This window comes from Saccoglossus kowalevskii, chromosome 21, assembly GCF_978046115.1.
Source record: "Saccoglossus kowalevskii chromosome 21, keSacKowa6.1, whole genome shotgun sequence".
Taxonomy (NCBI): Eukaryota; Metazoa; Hemichordata; class Enteropneusta; family Harrimaniidae; genus Saccoglossus; species Saccoglossus kowalevskii.
In genome coordinates this window covers 12,109,445-12,132,923 of record NC_140661.1, presented here as the reverse complement: position 1 = coordinate 12,132,923, position 23,479 = coordinate 12,109,445, and the positions used below count along the sequence as shown (strand labels likewise).

Sequence of the window (23,479 nt, the reverse complement as noted above, 5' to 3'; positions counted from 1 at the left end):
TAAATCTTGCTAAGCATTCAAAAGAGAGAATGTTTGCACCTGTTATCTATATATTAAAATCGTCTTTTGAGTATGTTTCACTCCCAAGTGCCCACGAACCTGCATCTCTACCTTAATTATAACACGCATGAATTTATCCAACAATACATCTATGAGCAAGACACATTTGCTAAAAAAAACAGAACTGTGTCTGTTAATTCAGTCATATGTTGACGCATAGGAAAAACAACGTATACAAATTACATAATTTCATATGATTCAGACAACTCTACAAACTTCACATTTAAATTTTACTCTGAGATTACCCCTGTAGGTTAATATGGTTTATGAACTATTACGTTAAATACTTAATGGTTTGAATAGACGCGAATTGTGAGGGATTTTCACACTACGAGCCGTAGTAATTGTGAACTGAAGAAAGTCTTTGTGAGTCTACGCACTTTAGAATATTTCTCAAGTGTTGTTGTACATTTGTCCTTACGTAGTATATCTCAAAGAAAGATCGATGAAACAGTATAATATTGTATATGTGTTTATACTGAGAAGAAACAATAAAACAGAATACACCACATATAGGTCATTCGAAAGTATCAAACAATGTGTCGACAACAAATATCGGATAAGGAAATGGAAATGAATTGCATTTGAATAATATATCGTTATTATAACAGTCATATTCAGACAATATAACATTAGTCATTTGCAAATTCATTGTGCTCCAGCAAAACAAGACCACTTACGTTTAATAAATAGATTAAATTGAGCAATGAAAATGTTATGAATTACTTAGTGGTTGATTTAATTCTCGCTATAAACTCGATCATATATTACATGAAGCGTGTTTCCGGTTAATAAATTCTTTAAAAGGAAACTATATACTTTGTAAAGCCTAATAGATTTATTCATATAAACAAGAAATAAAAACAATTTTCATGAGACCAAAAAACAAATATTATATCCGCTCTGGCATGCGTAAGTTCTATCCTCGGGGGCGGAGCTACGTCACGGACGTTCTACGTTGCTAAGACGCGCACCACTGTACCACGTATTTCTATGGGCTTTGTGCGCGCTGCTGTGGAACGCCTGTGGAGCTGGTGAAAACTCGAGAAAACAATACAAACTCAACTTTGAAGTAATCCTGAACAACCAAATTCATATATGTTACACACGTAGGGCTAATCCTGTTACACTGTTCAGGGCACTCTCAACAACCATCGCAAAGTACCGTTTTCTGTGAGTTTTTGGTCTTTGATTTCTTCGCGAAGGTTGCCAGGCGGTAGAAAATGCTCGGATGTCCGCCCCCGAGGATAGGCCGAGTTCAGTTCAAAAATAGAAGAGAATGTGTCTGTCGTTGGCGGGGCAATATCTTGTTCACGCATGCGCAGATCGCCTCTCGTGATGTTTCATAAAAAATCGCATCACCGCATCGTTTTTAGATAAAATTTGAACCAGAAACATAATATCAGCCTAATACATTATACTATTTATGGATTCGAATATTTATATTTTATGATTGAACAAATCTCACTCCGCTTTAAGGTATACATATAAATCCGTGGGATCTCCGCTGCTCCTCGTTATGTAAGAACATGCTCCCGATGCGATGATTTGTAGCGAATTACATCAACACGCACCTCCAGTATGAAATATCCTGCTGATATGATAATACACTTTCCCATGATAGAAATGTTTTCATCAAAACATTAGTATTAATTGCAATATAGCCCCTGGGAGGATTTTAACGAAGTGAACCAGCGGAGAATCGGGACAGCGTTCCTTTGTGTGGATAATTGCATTTAGGTTTATCCAGGATAGAAAGTACAGCTGAACTATGCAGTTACAATTTTTTGCCTACGGCGCGTATTCTCCTAATACGTATAGCGACTACAGACGCTTCTGACTGAGGGTAGCGCTTGTAAACACGTATTTCTCGACTTTACAACACTTGGAATAGGCCTAGTGTGTGAGCTCCCATTATATCTTTCTCGTCAAACGGTTGTAGTAAATGCAATTTTGTTTCCAAGGTTTCGGTCGAAAACACACAAAATACTGCACGAGTTTAATGCATCTAAATTAGGAAAATGTTTCTAGTCAATTTGTTTTACAAAATTGTTGCCTACGTGGTATTATTTTATCCTAACATGGTCATTAAAATTGCGCTTTTATTTTATATTTGTCATGAATATTATTGTTTTTAGTTTTTCTAAAATTCTGGCGAAAAGCCACTAAGACATGGCAATATATGGGGTCTTGATATGAGATGACGAGCGTGACGTAGTATGTGTATCTCGTGTCACCTACTTAACAGTAATTTACGTCAAAATAGGCACTTGTATCTATAGAAAACCCCTTTTTATTATAATACTGGTTAGGCAACAGCTCGCCTCATTATTCAATACATGTTTCACAGAAGAAGAATATGTAATATATTCAGCAACTTAACCACAGATTTTTACACCACGAGTTAGTTTGGTTAATAAAAATAACTTTCCTATAAGTCGTGGCTAATAGCGGCGATGACCCTCCGTGTCGTCAAAGTGACGTAACGAGTGTAAGCAATGACGATCGAATTGAAATATCTATTCAGTGGTGTACTATGACGTCATTTACAATATTGCAAATCAATACAAAATATTATTGACGAATTAACACAGAGCCGAGTAATGTCGACACCTCGAACGGCGTTCATTGCACTCACTCACTTACGTAAACGATGCAGGGACGCTTCGTCGCCGGAGTGCGATTAATATGCAATTGGATGGAGGTTTACATGAAGAGAATCGGTGACTATATGTTGCTAAAATAAATCAGTCAGATGTTTAATATTAATATGTATAACAATTTTACTACACTACTACTGACACTCACCATGTAAATAGTGTCCACTTCAGCACCGTTTTCGACAAGTAAACGAGCTATATTGGTTTCTTTTAGCGAGATGGATAAAATTAGTATCGAATGTTGACTATTTTTCTTTGTTTCCTGAAAGTAAAAAGTTAATGTTACACCTTCATGTTTAGTGACACGTACAATTATGCTTCATCCTACATGGGGGTACGGGGTGTGCATATAAAACGTGTGTCTGTTGGCCATTAACTAAAAGGTAAACCAAAGGATTGGGGGGGGGGGGTAGCTGGTACAGTTTTACGGGAAATAGAAATAGTTTTTTTTACAATTTACAAGGAAAAAAAGACGTTTTTACAGTTTACAGTGAAAATTGAATGTTTACAGTTTACAGAGAAAATATTTGATTGATTACGATGTACGTCTAGGATGTGATTACAGAATTACGGAATTTATTTTAAGTTGCATTTTTCACAAGTAAAAAGGTCACATTTGTTATATATAAATCTGATATATTAGGGTCACTCATGCAATATTTAATATATACCAGGTATTAATTAATGATGTAGAAAAACAAAACAAAAACAGAAATACGTGTTATGAGCACTATCTAACATGGTCGCAAACATCCACACTCGTTCATACAAATTACGACCAACAGTTGACAAGTTAATGCAATAAATAGTAGAATTTTTGCCTTGACGCTGGTCAATCGCGGCCTAACACAGTCTTCAAGCCTGAGTAACGGCAAAAAAGCTACTATAAATGGACCGACTCTGTATGGGAACATTTAAGTTGATAATATACCGACATAAATCGTTCTTCTTCGGTCTTGGCATGTTGATGAGCTCTGGAGAAGTGTTCCGATATGACAACATCCGATTGTTTTACAGAACAACGACGATGCTCGATTGGGCAACATTTTGACACCTACAGCATGACAATAACATAGGTGCCGGTAGTACAACAGCATGTTTTGTACGTACACATCCGTGCGCTGATTGTCTGCGACTGTCTTAGAAATTCCCTGAATACGGCGTACCAAGATCGGAAAAAATAAAAAAATTACCTCCTTAAAAAACGAACAGAATTCAAATACTTCTTTTAACAAACATGTTGCAGTTATTTAAAAAGGGGAAAAATGGGCCTATGAAACGCTGAACAAAATGTCTGTACCTCGCGCTTCGATTTTAGGGTTACGCGATTATTCATTATTGCGCGTTCGCTTCCTGGAATGGTTCTCAATACTACATAACAATCATCGAAGATAAATTATTTAATACCCCACTTTGTACTCTTCACGTTAAACGACAGGCTCTGAAATACTCGTAGAAAATACATTGAAGCGAAGCCATGATGTTTTGGTCGTGATAAAAGGTCACCTTCTTAGTACCCCCCTGTTTAATAATTCATGAGATGACGTCATATTTACTGGGCATCGCCACGTGTTTTTACCGACCCAATCAAAACACTGGTACGATTGCCGTGTTTCTGGTTCATATATTCAAGAGCAGTTGTTCTGGTCCAACGATTTTATATCAAATGTCCATGTCTATACGTTAACTTTCAATTTCAATAGTCTAGAAAGTCTGACGAAGTGTGACAAAGCAGCAATTCCCGGTTTAACGCGCAAATATGCAAATTAGTCTTTTTCTCGTCTTCTATTTTCGGTGAATACCGGGGTTTTAAATTGAAATAGCTGATAGACGCTTTGGCCATTTGCCTTGGAATTTTCACACATTATTGACAAGGTGTTCCCCCTTCAAAATGCGTCCGGACAGTTTATTACGGCAAGTGGAACAAAAATAACAAGTCCGCAATTAATATAGATATATAAATTATGCAAAAATAGAAAAGAGTGAACTTTGAGGTCATGCTGTGCGACTTTGAAAGCCGTTAGAGAGATGAGTGGACGCATTTGAATTAGTAGTATACCAAGGTATCCAGTGATGTAATTTTACCCGCAAACGAACTTGAAGTTTTTAAGCTAATTTTTTAAAACCACTTTTGCCCAAAAAAGCATATTTTTACCCAAAATGAAAAACGCATTCTGGATATTTAAAACTAAGACAAGTTTTACAAAGTTTTGTATTATAAGCTTTCAGAAAATATATAACATGTTGGATATATAATACCATCTTCATTGTCTAATTACTCAATTAAAAAGCAAGCCAAATAAACTGCATCTCTACCTTAATACGTAAATTATTGCACAATGAATAAATGTATACATATTTTAAAATCTGAATGTAACGGTGGGATTGTTGTTCCGTTGGCTCAGCATGTACGATAGACTGTGATGGATGAAACCATTAGTCGTTCTCCTGTCTCAATTGCATAAAACCGATTAATGAAGAAGATTTATTGCGGCAGTTCTAGCGCAATTCAGATGGTGCACTTTTGATGATCACATATGGGAGAGAACTCTTCATTGTATATGATGAAAAGCAGTCTAATGGAATTATCATACTGAAAATTCATAAAATGGGATTTTCTGTAAATATTTTTTTACAATATCAGGAATTCGTATCAAGAATAATGTATAAGTATGGAGACATATTTTCACAAATGTAACAAATACTGTTAGCAATATGCAATCGCTATGTTGATGTACATTGCAAGGAATACTATGCGTCTATGACGTCATTTAATTGTACTTCAACGTAAGTATATTTGTATGACAATAACAAAATAAACCCAAATATTCTGATTAATTGCCGGAAATCCTTTGAATTTTCCCCAATTTACTGCATTGCATTAAAATTGTAATTCATCTTGCAAATGATTTTTAGGCAATTTTAGACATGAGGTATTTTTATTGGTTAATATGAAATATTTATATATAGCATTGGTCAATATATTTGTATTGACATAAAATCACAATATCATCAAACTAGTCGATTGTATATAGTTCGGTTTGTATGAAAAAATGTTCTATAAATTCAATAATGATTAAAATATCTCATTGTTAGAAGAAGCAAAACATCGTTACCATAAGAACTTGTGATGATTGGACGGAAATACCATTATTACATTATTATATGTTTTATACATTTTGCCCATCTAGTTCTGAATTTTATGTATTCTTGTTGCGGATTACATTGGAAAATCAATATGAAAGCCATATACTTAAATATCATTCGACAACAAAACCGTAGTGAAATATCCCACGGGAAGGCAATTAACACTCTGATAAGTTACATGCAAATGTATCAGCAAAAACAAAACAAAATAAATAAACTAGATAAAATAACATCGCATCTATAACGCCCAAACGAATTAACGACAAACGTCCGAACGCATTTACGCACAAAAAATGGTGTACTAATTAGTTCTAATTAGTAGCATCTTAACTACAAACAACTACTATTTTTTTTAAAATCAAACTGTAACAAAAAGCGAGACGCTCCATAGTAATCAGCATTGTGCTTTGAAACATGCGCGAGGGTATAACATTACATTTATAATTCCATTATTTTAATAATCCACGATTGTGAAGTATTATGTTGAGATGAACGCATTTTTTGTTCACGTGTGCATAGAAGGGACGTGGAGATAAAATCTAGAAGCATCTGGTTTCACCATGTGCGTTTTGGGAAGTTTTGCCGGCAAGTCTAGTGCGACCTCTATCTGCTCCAAAACATGCTTTGATGATATACATATTTCCTGTGTTATTGTCTATCGACTAGCGTCTCTACAAGTAATTTGCGTAATGGCAAGACGATTAGGAAGTCATCAAAACTCGAAACAAAATAATTTGTAATATTACTTCGCACTAAGTAGAGGTGCCCAATTTGTACATTTCTTCTCATATGATTTGTTTTGAGCACACAAACAAATGAAACACGTTTTAAGATTTTTAAGATAAGATGATGACAAGTTATATATCAGTCAAGGCAGAACGCCACCGTTGCAATTTGTTCAATATGTCATGTTATACTGTCAATTATAACTCCTGATATTCTGGTGAGTAAAACCTCTTCAACTTTGTGTTTATTAAATTTTATACCTTTGTTATTATGTGAATGATTATTTCCCGGAGGAAAACCAATATTACAGTGTGTTTTATCTGTATTGATTGATAACTGTTTGCCTGTGTACCTGATTAACTGACTGTTCCATAGCTCATCATTTATCACATTTAGAGCAGTAGTGATAATAGAGTGAATTACAGTAGTGTCATTTGCATAAAGAATGTGGTACAAAATACTTGATGCCATGTGAATATCATTAATATAAATAAGAAAAAGTACTGACCCCAGAACCGAACCTTGTGGGACACCATGATTGTTTTCCATGAGTGGAGAACTTTCCCCGTCAAACTGATCATATTGTGTTACGCCAATAACCAGAATGGTGGTAAGCAGAAAACACATCACAGCCCTGTAGCATATATGGACGTATCCTTTAACTTTGGACACCCACAGGTGACAGTTTGATTTAAAAAAAAAAATCGATTTTGAAGTTGATATATTCTTTATCTAAAGTGCTTTCATTCATCAACGTTCACAAGGGATTCGAGTAAACACAGCTTCTACATGGGATATAAACACCGAGTAAATTTGAAATGAACATACTCCTTGACCATACAAACATACCCAATTTATTTAATTTGACAATTAAATTTACGTGAAGATTAGATTCTACATGTGACATAATCTATCAGATCTTATCCATTGAAGACCAATATCTAAAGAGACAACCGAATTAGAAGCGCAAACATTAAGGGAATTCTGAAGAAACTGATCATATATTGTCCACGTCTGTGTCTGTACTATTATGAAGAAATCAAGACTTGAAACAAAAATTGCAGTCGCTTTCCTTATACATACACTTCACATGTTTTTTTAAAACAATAATGAACACCCTGCCAACTAATAATGAACGATAACGCACTTTGTGCGACATATATGTGCTAAGCGCCCAATATGGGTTGACGGGGAATTAATTATTGTTATTATTTGTATCGTTGCCAATACCAATGATTTTCTGGCATTAGAAAAGCAGAAAAATTCACTGTGTCACAGTCACATGCCCCTGAATCGGCATATTTTATAATGTTATTCATGAAATTTGTTTTCACCATCTGATATGGCAATATAAATTAAAAAAGAAATCAATTTTAATCCACCAAATAGAAAAGGTGTTTTAAATTGGAATGACTGGTGTGTGGTGTGGATTATTACTGTGGTGAATATTCACCAGTGTTTTAAAGCATCTGGGTTGATGGCATTGCTAAAAGAGCTCGGTCGTTTTACAGTTACTTTGAAGTCAAATGAAAGGCTTAGTGAGCAATTGATGCCACGAGTCGCGAAATCTAATATTGCACGTACTAAATAGTACACTTCAGTGTATACAACAGACGACGACGTCCGTTGTGAATATTGAAATTGGTTTCATTGGAAACACACCATTTTATTTGATGCCGATTTGATAATTAAATACCTGTTAGTGCGAATAATCATTAGTGCGTCATAAAATCCACTGGTATTGATAATGCTATAACATAATCAACAATACTGATCGCTGATGTAACTAATTCCCCGGCTCATTCACCTATTAATTGAACTATATTTTTAGAAAAAAAATGAGAGCACGGCTATATTTAAATTGTACATAATCCATGCAAATTGCTTGACATATATTTACTCCAAATGTTATTCATATTGTTACTTTCGCGACACTGATAATTCGAATAATGTTGCGGGTGGGGGTGGTGTCGGCGTATGAAAGAAACAGTCAATACAAATGACGTATTATTTTGTATGAACATCTGATATCTCCAGGTGAGATATTTTATCCTGAAGCTTTAATAATTAAGCTATGCACAGTGGAGATAAATAGTTGCCATGGTTGCATAGTCCATGATTCGGGTAGTTGCAATTGTTACGGACACGTTTTCTTTTAATACAGGCATGTCTAGAGAGGTACCAATCAACATTGACAATCACACAAATTTCCCTTACATTTCATTTCATTGCGCCCGAAAAAATCGGCGTACTATTGAGCACTGCCTTACATATGTCCATAGCCATGAACTAAAGAAGTTTGTATATTATATTTTACTTAGAATCTCAACATTATCGGCTAATCAATCCGAGAATCATGTGACGTGTTATGGTGTTTTTCTCGTTGATTGTGTTAACGGTGTGCATACAGGTCATAAGGACGCCGTCACATATTCGCTGAATCACGCCGATCTCACCAATTTATAAGCTTGCAAATTAGGTGAGATACTTGGAAGCAGAAATGTGCGCAAACTACTCATATTTATACACAGGAAAGGTAACTGCACTTCTGATTAAAAAAATAATATAAAGAAACCGTGATACGTATGCCACATAAATACCTCGGTGAAAGTGATTGGTGTGTGTGGAAAAGTGACAGTTTAAACCCAAACCCTGTAAAATTACGTAAAAGTACTCAGTAATGTGTGTATCTTTACACTCCCGCTACTTTTTTCTTTTACGGGAATTGGCATGACTTTGTGAAGAGGACTGCAATGACTTTAATATTACCATCAACGTTGAAGTGTGTAGTCAAGCAACTTGCCTGGTTTTGACGTGTCACCGAATGAGTTAGATCACATATCTTTTCACTGGCGTTAATAATAATTGTGTTCTACATGTGTCATGTACCAGGGCAGTTATTACTTGTTTTTGGCGACATCATCGGACTTAAAAACTGGCTTCAACCTAAAATTAGTTTACATTGGAATAGTTAAAAGACCTTCCCTAAGACTGACGTCTCAACATTGGAACCAGGTGTCCGAAATGAGTAAGCATTCCTTGCTGACTTATATTCATTTCAAGTAATAAAGATCTATCTATCATAAGTGATTTATATTAAGTCGTAATGTCTCGCATAGTTTCCTTGACAGACAAGTCTTATTTGCTAATTATCTATTCGTGTTTTTAAAAAAGGTTTTAACCAGTCTGTTTTTCGATTAATCTTGCATCACTAAGTTTGCAACTAGTGAGATATATCGTAAATCGTCATATGACAGACATGCTCTGCATATTTTTTAAAAGATGGGAAATATGTGAACCATTAGCTGTAGCTGGGAGAATGTTACTTGAAACATACCGACGGAAAAAATTAATCTTTCCGCTTATCATACAGCTTAGGTATGCAAATATAAGGTTTAATTAGGAGGAACATTTCAATGTACGAACATTGAGTAACACATGGAGTTGTGGTACTTGATCAAAAAAAACATGTTGACAGGATTCACCAAGCATATCGTTTTATGCGCTCTGTTTCTTTTGGTCGATGTCTTATTTCATATCACACGGGTTTATTATCTGGTAATTCTTTATCTCTAAATGCCACAGATTTAATCATTGCAGTAAAATTAATATGTTCTTTATCAAAGTTAGCTCCCACTAGACAAAAATACATCTAAATTCTCCAAGGCATTGTATTGCTAATGCATATGAAGATGATGTTGTCACTTTGATTAATCGTTTCAATCGGAATACACCTTCTGTATGTAGTTAACATTACACATTGTTACTAGTTTTCTCGCACTGACAGCGGCAAACATATTAATTGTATAAGTGTAGATTAAAAAGCTTTGGATTTTATTTTTCATTAAATATTTATGTCTGGGTCTGTGTATATATATATAATGAGCGAAGACGCCACGGGAAAATGTAATTGACATGTAAATGGGAATTATGATTATAGCTTGATGTGTCTATGGCATAATAACGTGAATGATGGACAATGTAGCGTGTATGCATTGTATATAACACGATTTAAAACTTGATGGGGGTCAGTTCAGTGGCTTTACGAACTTTAATGTACAGATATAATGTGTCTGAAATCACGAAACAAATATTTGGGACGTTTTACCCGATCATCTGTCATTATTCAATCAGAGCGGCCATGTTTCCGGTGTTATTCCGCGAATCTAAAGTAGATTTGTAAGTACATGAAGGAAAATAACATGCATTTACCATTTCTATCACATTTGGGTCTGCCCCTTTAGTCAACAGCTTTCTTGCCAGATCTGTATCACCATTTTCAATTGCTATTTTCATCTTCGAGTTAATAATATCTTCGGATGACTTCATCTTATCGATTCCTATTGAAGATCACATTTTTTTCTTGGTACGATAAATAATCTATGAACAAATGCGAAAGATAATGGTCGGTAAAGGTATTTAGAAAAACAAGATAATTTTAATAAATATTATTACAAAATGCAGTTTCCTATCAACGAGAAAGACAAACAATACAAACAAATGCACGGGTATATATGTATAACAAACTAGAACATAAATAGATCATACCATAGGGGGAAGCTTTTATTCTGTGTATATGTGTCTACACAAGAGTAATGCAAAAGTCATGTACACACATAACTCACTTATGCTTGTGTATTGCTTACTATTGTTTAAGCTGGCAGAGAGGCATATTGGTTTCCATGGTGATATCGGAACAGGTCGACTAAGAATGGCTAATGTAGTATTTATGCTTATGCATCACTGTGCATTTTCAAAAACAGAAAATGCTATCCCGTGAAATGTACCATCGTGCGTGAAAATGGATAAGAACATCCATGACCTTCTACCTACAATAGATGCACTATTAACAGTCTGTTTGGCACGTAATGTGGTTATTAAGAACATTACACTGATGGTGAGTTGTCAGCATCGAAATTGTGAATGAAATCAGAGTGGTTGGGTATCTTTAGGGAAAACTACAGCTGTACATAAAAGCAGCATTGTCAGTTGTATTTATACGAATTATCATGATTAACGGGAAGAGGTAAACGCTTGCAATGCTCACGGAACATATAGAGTATATTGCGAAGAACATTAAAACATTGTCTCGTTCTAAGTGTGTTTGAACACACGTTACTCCACAACACATGGTGATAGTGTTACGCTGCAATCGCTATTGTAAGTCATCTAATTAGTACAGTGACGTAACTTTACGGTTTACATATATCACCAAGGGCAGTGGAAATTCTTTAAATTCACGTTTACAGATATCATCAAATTAGATTATCAAATACGACTTAACTTGATCATAACTCATTTGTGGTTGCCATGGTTACAAAATAACGATTACAATTGTCACTATTAACTATTTCATTGAATCGTTGCGCAACTGTCATTTTGTTCAACATGGGCCCATTGGGGTATAGAAAGATTGGTACCTGTTGTAAATTGCTTGGACCTTTCAAGTGCGAACGCGGCAACAATCTCGAATACCGCAATGTCCCATTAGTTCAATTCGTTCAGTCTTTAGACTCCTTGAATCAATTCGCACAGTATCCGATTTATTATCATCATGGAATATTTTATTTGTAAAATTTACATGAAATCAAGCGTGAGAAATGGATAATGTTTTCCAATAAAATGTTACACATAATATAACAGTAATCATAAACTAGGTGGGAACGGCATTTAATGACATTATATGTTATTTTCTTCTTGATATGAGTAGCGTGTGCTATTTGTCTAAAAGATAGATTATTTGGTGTGGTTAATGACAAGCTTATATACTGGATACTAATACTAAGGGGAGTAACACATTAGATATAAACACTGCGGAGATCAACTCATCTAGCCAAATCTTTGGGCTAGTGGAAACAAACATAGCGGCAAAACAGAGAAAAAAGTAATTAATTAAAAGTAATGAATACATATAACATGTAACGAATATTTAAATAAATATTAACAAATAAACATGAATAATTATCGTTTATTAATAATAAAAAGAAAATTAGCTGCTTCAAGCAAATGATGGTTAAAAGAACATTTGAACCCGACTTTAAATTTTTAATAGAATAAAGCAGATTGTTCCACAGATGCACTATAGATTGAGGTGACTAAGTCTGGGTTATTTTCATATTAACAGCTGATACAAAGAAATTATCATTGGATCATGGCCTAATTTGCACCTCCTGTTCAGTTCAGCAATATCGTTCGTTATATTTACCAAGGTTATTTTTGCACGAAAGCAGAAGTAAGTTTTGGTTATAATGTCGAAAAAAAAAACAGCTTCTTATGACCAGGAGATTCGAATATTCTAGTAAAGACAGGTAAAATGGAGATAGGATGGTAGTTTTCGACTTCTGATGCTGAATATTTTTTATACATTGGAATTAATTTTGCAATTTTTTAATTGATCAAGAAATATCACTTTCAGAAATAAACTATTTAGGTTGTGATACTAGTTCATCATGTGTGCAATCTGCGAGTTTAGACACGTTTACAATGAACACCATCAACGGTCAATTGCATTTGCAGTACCTAATTTGAATAATTTCATCTGATATGCCGTATTAACATTATAGCTAATACGCACGACATAAAAATCGATTGGTACTCTATATGAATTGACGCATGTATACAGGTATCAATCGTCAGAATAATACACATATCCAATCACGAGAAAGCTTGCAATTCACTCCCACTCTTTTTTATTATAGCATCTGCAGTGTAATTTTCCCAGTGCTCACATTATATTGCTCGAACTAAGTATGATGTCATTTGTGAGTGTGAAAATGTAATTCATTACACGCCGAAAGCTAACAGTTGTTATTAACCATTTCAACAGAAATGGTGTGTGTCTGTGAATTACATAAATGGAATATAGATATAAATTAAATTCGGACGGGAGAGCGTTTATATGTATTTTAGTGCACAATTTCATTGTCATATTCATGTTGCGAGACACGATTAGTGCATAACAACCGACAATATTATTGTTACATACATTATGTTGTTAAGAGTATAAAAATAAATTCTTTGGCACGTTTCTCGTATAACCATGAATTGAATTTACGGCTAAATGTCAGGCGAGTGACTGTTTCAAATGTCCAGTCGTTCGTTTATAAGGTAACAATGTCTGGAAAATTATAGTTACGTGACTAATGAAGTAATTCAAATAATACTGCGTACCTATGTATTCTTTGCTTCATAAATGCGCGTCTCATCTCGGTTTCCATGCAACCGATTGTTACACTGGAACGCCACTTATATAACTACAGTTACCTGGATTTTACGTGGAACATTATTGAATTTTGAATATTAATAATACCAACAAATATTATTTTTTGCGAGCATGTGGTTGTTGACGTAAACATTTGAAACATGTGTGTGCTCTATCCTAACGATGCTGAAGAACAAACTCAGGAAGCACCCTAATAAACCTCTTAAATATGTCATGAGTTATTATTATCGGTGTCCATGGGAATAAGACATCCACTCACGCAAACACAAATAAATATAGATGCAATTTAAAGGCACAGTAAATTCGTAATCGATGACTATCTGGCATCGAAAAATAATTTGATGTGGTGGATACGAAAAAGGGACACGCAGTGTATATTACTGAACACAGTGCAAATAATTAGTTTGGATTTATTACAGCAAGAGTCACATCACCATTCACAAGTTTCACATTACGCATAAAATACAGCAAATATGAAATAACCATTGAAAAAAATCACAAAAAGCAATTGACACAGTGCGCGTCACATTGTTATTTGTCTGATTTCAGAAGTGGTCATTCGGTGGATGAAGGCGGTGAATATATCTGATATTAAATATAGATACAATCATTTATACGGAAGAGTATCGTCTAGCAAGTACAACCCCGCGATTTTAATGAAAAACTGATTCTTTGTCAGGTGATCCCCGCATGCAGTAATTTGATAGTATTACGGCGAGTCGATCCGAATCTCTCACAATTCTTCATTTTGACTCAAAGTATATGTACGAGTTCACTCGAGTGAGTAAACGTCGTAATTGTTTTCCGTCTTTATTTTTTTGCAAACAAGACATTGTTTGTATGATTGAAAACACAATCAGGTATAAGATACATACACTGGAAGTCACACTTATAACTGGGATCCAAGCGTTTCTTTATTTTGATCGTAAATTGTCAAGGGTATATATTGAAAGTCGTGCAAGGTTATTTTAAATTTAAAAAAATCAACTGTGTCAGAATACATTACGTATTCTATAATGGCATCGAGTGAAATTGCTGCTTACCTTCTGGCATATGACATTTTTATAACCCAAGCTTCGTGTCAGGTATTCTAATTTCCGAACATTATAAGATACAGAACGTGGAGGAAATGAGTTGTAAATGGATGTTAATACTGCTGCAGATGCCCACTGAACGTTCTATAATCTATTATACCATATGCCTCTTGTTATCTTGATGGTCCAAACAAAAGATTTGATTTAAAGAACATTTCGTTAATGGACAAGTGAAACCTCAATGCCGCAACTGTTACCATGGCACCCGTCACTATCGTTACGCATGGCAACCTCGGGTTATTTCGTCGCTGGCAAAATTACGTACAACAGTTTCAGATGTTTATTTTTCAATAGATAATAGACCAGTCCATTGTAGTTGTGTTTTCGTGTGATATTACTCATGCATTCAGTTAATTCAGTTCAACAAAAGACTCCACAGGTTGTGATTACACATCGAACTGAAGCATGTATAGATACAATTAATTTGCCTGATTTTTTCAGAGCAAGTAGGTCACTCAGTGAAAGTATTCTTGAAAATAAGAGTCCCCGATATAAACTAAGACTCTATTATATAACCAGTAGTATATCTCTAAAAGATGAGCATATTATATGATTGATAGCTGAATTATCTCAATATTTATAAAATGCTGGCCTGTAAAATGTGCTTGGCTCAACTATGAGAATAAGATACATTCAACATACTTAGATGGAATATCAGAATGTGCATAGTATTATTGTAATTGTCACAAAAAGAAAATAACATCAAGCCATTTTGTATTACTAATGATAATGGTGTCTTAGTTTAAAAATATACATTTCGGCGATTAGTACATTAGTTACATGTACTACGCCCGGAAGCGCTGGGAGATATACAAAGAGTGTACTACCTTCAATGGGAACACACATTTGAGGAGAGTGTATATTGAATGTACACAACAAATGTATTGTACTGAGTGGTAATTGAAAGATTACTGAATAACTAACATAATGCGGTCTGGTCAAAAGCACACTTTACATAAATTGCATCACGTACACTACATACACTATGATACCTACACATGTGAAGGAATACATTTAAATGTTTTCAATGACATTTCGAAATGTACATGTCAGCCTGTTATGGTATGTAGTTATGGTAACACCGCGTGTTTCCCACTGCCTACCAATTTAGACGAGCTCATTGCAAATGCTTTTGAATTTAATTTCCAGATTGTTGTAACGCACTTTTTGGCATAACAACTGTAATTATAGTATCATTCATTTAAGAATAACACAAATGTGCCAACCTGATATCGCTGGATCAAATAAATATTAAAATTTGGTCAAACACCTTGTGTTCCACACAATCACATATTATTAGAATATGTCTATTTAGTCACTCTGTTATTAATATAATATTTAATCCGATGTTCACTGGTAATATCACAACTACATCGCCATTTAATGTTAAGAGACATCTTGAAAAAGTACAACAAAATACGTACATGTTTAGTAAAAGTGTAATGACAGTGGTAGACGTGAGTGGACATTCAATTGTTTTTTTTTGTTTTTTTTTCAATTTTATTTCATTTAATTACATGCATTACAGTAAACATTAAGTACATAATACAAAACGACAAAGACAAGCAAACAAGAGTAACAGAAATAAAACAAAACAAGATAATTGTTGAATTATTACCGCGGTTGTGCAGTTGCAATGAAGAATACACTAAATTCTGTCTTACATCAATGGGTGAGTGTACCTAATACGAATGTCTTAAACAATTTGCATATGGTAGGTCGCACATCTTAATGTATTAATGACATGAGGTCAACAAACCGGAAGGTAAGGCAAATTTCGAAAGTTCTAAACGCACAGATTCGCAATACACCACTCTTCCGTGTTTTCAAATCGCAGCATAAACGTCCCCTGAAATAAAACTGCCATCTTATTTAAACTAATTTGCACACCGTTCCGCATAAGCAAGAAAAACGAACTTGCATATTGTATTTGGCTATAATGTGATATTTGTTTTAGATATTTGGGGATTGAAAAACTGTGCTACGGTCATATTTACACAATGACACAACAACATGTAATCCACGTTTTCAGCTTGTTAGCTATCCCCTTTGTACACCAAGTCCGTTATCTTTTAAAAACTGTTTCAAATATGCCGATGGGTTGCCTGTCCATTGTTTTGTTGACCCTTTATATATATTTTTTCTTACACTCGCCCATTGCTACGTAGGTAACGTTGGCTCGAAACGAATTACATCGCGTCCGTTGATTATTTCGATCGAGAATCAGGAATTAAGTAAGTATTGTGGACAAAATAAAATATTTAGGAGTGTGTTTTACAGCAAATGGTTCATTTAAATTTGCATGTATGAATTTGGCAGATAAATGCAATTTCTGCACTTGAGAAATATTAAATAATGAACTATCCCCAAAATTATTGTTAAAAGTTGTTGATATTAATTAAAAAGCTCTAGAAAATCCCCACGACCCAATGAACGATATTTAGTTAAAATGGTGTAAATATATAATGTGTGTCGGTCAGAATACGACAGATATTGCAGTAATGGCTGAACCCGGGCGATATCTTCTTACCAATAGCAGAAATAAGTGTCAAATGGTCGTGTTTCCTAAAATGACAAGTGACCTTTTAGTTTGTAAACCATACAAGGGAATCGGGTAGGTTAGTCTCAAATGAGAAAAACATAACTTTTTCGTCATATTATGAAATTCTCTTGGAATAAAATGACACGTGACCAAATCTGGCGAATTGTTGTACAAGATTGGACAGAAAGCAATGCGTGATTTACAACATGAAAAGATAAGTTATTCAATGATTGTTATAAGATGCCTAATGTGGGAAACAAAATTATTTTTTGGCGATTTAAAATCAAATGTTTTAATGAAAACTTGTTGGATGTTGTAAGAAAATAGAATGGGTTCTACACTACACTCGTTCAATAAATTACAGCCAGGATTTTGCTTGGGGGGGGGGTCTTTTTAATCTCCGAGGGAACAACGAGCGCCTATCGGCTCGAGCTTCCTAGGGGGGTCCGGGGCATGCGCTCCCGGGAACTAACTGCTTCAGAGAATATTTTATTGGATGAAAACGAAAGGTTGAGTATATCCGTTATGAAATGGCCTCTAGATTTTAATTAGTCTTTGATATAAAACATATATAATCATGTTCTAACCCAATCATAATCACGTTCTGACTTAATTTTTAATCAAACACCCTTCTTCAAACGTTTTACTGACTTTGATACCACATTCAATTTGTATCCGACCACCAACACGAAAACTGGATGTTTTACAACACTCTTGTGTAAAAAATGTTTTCCCTCTTAGAAATGGATGGGTTGTCCCGGCTACGGGCATGGTCACTCGTGAAATATCCTCTATGTGCGTATTGATTAAATGGTGGTGGTCGTTGCGCAGCAATGTATTTCACGCGCGTTGTGTCCCATATCGAACAACAGGTGTCGCGACGACCACCGGCCTTTAATGGAGGGGGCCGTGGACTGTTGAATAAGAGTGTGGACATAAGGTCTATATCTATAAAAAACAATCGTATACTGCGTATCCTAGTGGGAATTGCTAGCGACCCCACATTGCAATACAAGTATGATACATTATAGTACACATTCCAATACATAACGTATCGCTAACAACATGCACTTTAAAATCTTTAAAAAAACACACACATTTGTGACGTCATGGATTACATGCATTATCAATAGTAGTATTTGCCATAACATGAACACGTGATGATTGCATCTCCAAACTCAATTGTCAGTGTTCACTCGGTTGAAAATGCAATTACGCTAACAAACAGTGCGTATATCCGAACTCTTGTCAAATAATGCACATTTTGGTCTGTGGTTACGGTCTGTTATTCATCTGTTACTACTGATTGTCATATTTATAATTTGTGTTGTTATTTCCGCCGATCCATCTGTACAACCGTACACTTTCGCTTTCAACTGACATTATAAAACATTTATAATAACTATCGCACGCGTCTTGTTAATGTAGCCAGTGTGATTGACGTCCTATAAGTGCATACTCTAAGCTGAAAAACATCGAAGTGAATACACTAAGCCGATAAACCCAGGGCTTATGAGTTTCGCAATAAATTACTTTCTGGGATTCAGATTTCAAATGTCTGACGCACAGAAACTGTCAACGATATTGACCCCGCTATATATTAACAAGAACACAAAATCGTTGCTAGTACATCCTAGGTGTTAAGCACAAAAATGTAGAGATTTTAAACAATTGAAATACGATGTTCGTAACACTCCAAGAGAAGAATAGCTAGTGCCTTCAACGTTGCACACATGCTCCTAATCTGACCCGCAAGACCTGATTAGAATTTTAGGTCAGAGGTCAATGACAGAGAATCACCATGCACTTTTCGTGTTATTATTACGCAACCATGATGTCTGAATCGAGTTGACTATTGAGTTGAGTACTATATTAATATTGAAAAATCTTGTATTTGTGCCGTCTAGTAAATGGTCGATTTCTAATATTTCAGCTTTTTATTATTTATAATATATTATGTTTTAGATGTAATCTTGAGATAACAGTAAAGCATATTGTTTCAAAAATGTGTGTATACAAGCGACAGTTCTCGCGATTGAATGTCACTCACTGTCTGACTTTAAGTGAGAATGTTCACTGTAAGTGCCCACAGCACATTTTGTCAAAAAAAACGTGTTTCCAAGTTTTAGACACGGCTAAGCAAACATCTCTCTGTCAAATGGCAATTTAATGGGCTATTCTGCACAAGCACATGCGGTTTCTACATAGTTCCATTCGTTTATTTAATGGTGCGTCGAATTGTTTTTATTAATAAATATAAAGTAAAAAATATAAAGTAAAGACGTAAAATGAGGAGTGAAACGAGCTAGCGATCAGTGGTTGGAGTAACTGCTTGCTTTAATTTGAAAATAATAACCTCTGTGACCGATGTAATTGTTATTTGAATTTATAGTCATTATGAACTGAAATGTACGAAGAGATTTATACACGTACACTATATGTAGCTAAAGAAACATTCTACAAGTTTGTAAGAATCATACACACTGACGCATCGCACGGAATCGAAAACGAACATATTTTCTTTTTATACCACTGAAACAAGCTTTATGTGAACAGTTATCATATGCACTGTTGTATCTATTCCTACTATATCACGACAAACAAATTAAATTTATTCATGAGATTATATTTCCAATCTTAAAGCGCAACAGTCGTCGCGCTGCGCATGTGCGACATTTGTGTTGATAAACATTGATTTTTCAACAATCCAATGTGCTCTTCAAATGGAAATTTGAAGTATGAAGTTTGACCTGAGCGCGACTTGCATTAATTACCGCCAGTGACTCCTTTGATACCTTCCAATCACCTACAATTACCTAATTAAAGCTTGAAATCGTCTAGGTTCGTACTCGTTGGTCTGCACAATAGTCAAAGTCGCCATTTTGTTTATATGAGACCCATATATCTCGCACATGCGTGGCGCGACGACTACCGCCCTTTAAATGATTACGTTTTCGTGCGGGTAATATAGCGTCATATAAGTCCCGCGACGTCATAGTGACGTCAGTGAGCGTAAATTCACAGCAGCGATATTTGGACCTGTGGTCTGTGGTGGTTCATCAATAAAAAAATGTTTTGCCGTATTCTGAATGACAAACGACTACAGAACCAAATACATATGTTTGTTTTAATTGCATTACTCATCCTATCTACGCCACTTTGTCGTCACAGAAGGATCTCGTTGGTATAGGGAAAACTTACTGAAATGTGAATTTACCTACGTTGATGTAGTCTCGTGTCATGGTGAATGTATTAAATTGTCTTGTTAGTATAAACATGAATTATTGTGTAGATATACGCAATGCACGTCGGGTAGTACGGGATTTCGGTGCATACAAATCAGACGTGTAAGTAAATGCAAATGAGACTAATCATACTAAAGAAATTAACATTCCCAACAAGCGTAACTGACCTCTTTCCGTTGTGTATGATTATAATGCCTAATAGTATCGCCTGAATGTATGATTAGATTTTTCGTTAATGCTAGTGAATAACTTTGTTGTTTACCCTTGATAATAAAGGTACGTTTTGTCTAATCTAGTCTTCAAGTGGGAGTACATCCTTTAGAAATGTACACTATTACCTCACAGCAAAGATGATATTTCTCCTCTATATTTCTATATATCTACAAAAGTTGAATATTATGCACGCATGTTTTTCTAAGGTGTGTTTGTTTTTATTCTCTTTTTTTCAATTTTATTGTTTTATTTGCCCTATGCAGAAAAATGCTACAGAAAAACATAGCAACGTTGGTGATATTGGCAAGCTATATAGAGGTCCTGGATATAGTATAATTCTGTTTACAATAAACCAGTTGCTTATTCCCAGCAATTAACAGTGAGGTAACCCTGAACCACATGGTTCGTTGCAAAAAGAGTTAACATGACGGAGATGGTCGCGTAATCGACCCATGATCAATTTATATCACAGGGATAATTATATCGGTAAGTTTCCTCCATGTAAATTTTGTATAAAATAGTGCTCGCAGTGCGCACGAACGGGCGTATAAATGTTTGAATCAATGATTTCTGGTTGAAATAGTTTACTGATGTTATCGGCACACGTAAATACATAGCATAGGTCATCTTGGATTTTCACTGGCAAAGTCTCATTTAAGGGTATCCCAGATGACGATATCAACAAGGATCACAAATTCGGTGAGCAGCTATATCAACACACGCTAAAAATACAAAGGCTCATGGGTAGATGCTTGTTTGTAAACAATGACACGCTATGGCCATCTGACGCATGCGCAGGTGACGACTCCCCCGCTTTAAGCATACATGTATATGATTCACCGGTAAAATGTCTCTTATTTAGACACACGACAACATATACTAAGCTTACTTAGTATGTGTATATGATATTACCTTGCTTGGCCCAAAGTGGAAAGTGCTTAAATATGGTATACACGTACGTTTAAATGATTGTCGTATTTGAACGCGTGCGAAATACTAAATAAATCGCCAGTAAGATGTGTATATTTTGTTCAAAATGACCTAAATCGTTGATAATAGACAGGCGTGTGTTTCTAACGAGTATAATAAGGTACACATGCTTCACCCATATTATAAATTGAACTGTGAAACACGGATCTGTTTAGATAAGTTGCCGAAATTGTAAGTTGTTGACTAGGAGTAGCTAGGTTAGTATACGTGCATATGTGGTATTAACGTTGATATAATATTGGTACTCTGTTTTCAAATTTACTCAAAAGAACAAATTTAAACAAATATATAATTATGTACGAGAGTGTCAACCAATACTTTATATCGCCAAAATTGCTTTTTTTGTTATCAAAAATTTATCATTGTCTTTTTTTCAGTGACAAAATGGAGATAAATTGAAATGCTGAAATACTAAACCAAAACATTATGTGATCTGATCAGCGGTGAACAAATCTATTTCCATGAAAGAAGGGTGGCAATTCAATCCCTTATGTGTGTAATTACATCACAGTGACATGATAGGTTATAACCGCGTAGTATACTCGTTAAGGCGATCATGCGAAGGTTTCAGTTTGTTGCATACGGTTGCAACTTGCTGGCACGCATGAGCAAGTAATTGAACACAAGTATGCTAATTGTTATCACAAACTACGTAGGGTTCCGTCCCCTCTAAATCGGAATACATGAATCCATTTCCCTAATGTAGTATTGATTAAACATGCCGCCACCGGAGGCCGTCTCACATGTTTGACATTTCTTATCTTTCGAAATCCTCGGCATTTCTGATGAAAGAATACAAGATTAACACAGAGAAACAAGCATCGAAAATGATAAAGTGGAGAAAAATGACGACATTACAATGATCATCGCGATCGGTGGCTTGTTAGGCTCCAAATAGAAGAGCGCTCTCGTGTTTCATTAAGTTGAAAGTAGACAACGTACTTTCACAAGCAGTGTCGCTGAATTAAAGGCGAACACTCTACCATGGTTCTATCCTGCTATTTGTCACTAAAAATAACGGTATATACACCACCAATGTATTACGATTTCAGTGAAGCGTTTCGGGTGCTCAACAGTGAGTCTATGTAGTATTACTTTTGTATTTTAGATCCGTCGCTAAAATGATTTCCTATGCTGTAGCAATTCAACAGGTTCTACCACGGAAATCAACAATTTTGTTAATATTTGAAACACAAATCAATATACAATCAAGCAATTAAACAAACAAACAATCAATCAATTTCTTTGTATGTAGGAATTTTTTGTTGATGCGTTTTAAATACGAACAGTATTATACGCAGTAGTATTACACAAAGAAATCACTCACGTTAAAAAGGTGTCATCCTTTTCCGTTATTTTCTAGTTTTCACCTAAACCAAGAACAAATGATCACTGGAGACTTTCTCACGCTGTAATGGGATAGTCCGCTCGCAACGTCAAGTTCATGGCTAATTGCCTACTAACGCAGCAATCGGAGATCTAATCAACCAGGCACAATTGCAAATCCAATCCACTGAAATGCAACGCGCAGAGCCGATGTTCCATCAACACGCGAAGGTACCCGGCTGCTACGACACGAC

The 23,479-nt window shown here is 35.2% G+C and overlaps 1 protein-coding gene across 1 annotated transcript in view; it reads right to left on the bottom strand.

Annotated features, from left to right (window-relative positions):
• LOC102808875 (uncharacterized) overlaps positions 1 to 23,479 on the bottom strand; it is a 34,994-nt gene extending 11,515 nt beyond the window's left edge. The window contains exons 1-3 of the mRNA XM_085494866.1: positions 23,227 to 23,479; positions 10,806 to 10,973; positions 2,869 to 2,982 (exon numbers count right to left, since the gene is read on the bottom strand). Of these exons, the coding sequence (XP_085350992.1) occupies positions 2,869 to 2,982; positions 10,806 to 10,922 (231 nt within the window). The 5' untranslated portion in view covers positions 10,923 to 10,973; positions 23,227 to 23,479. The remainder of the gene's footprint in view (positions 1 to 2,868; positions 2,983 to 10,805; positions 10,974 to 23,226) is intronic.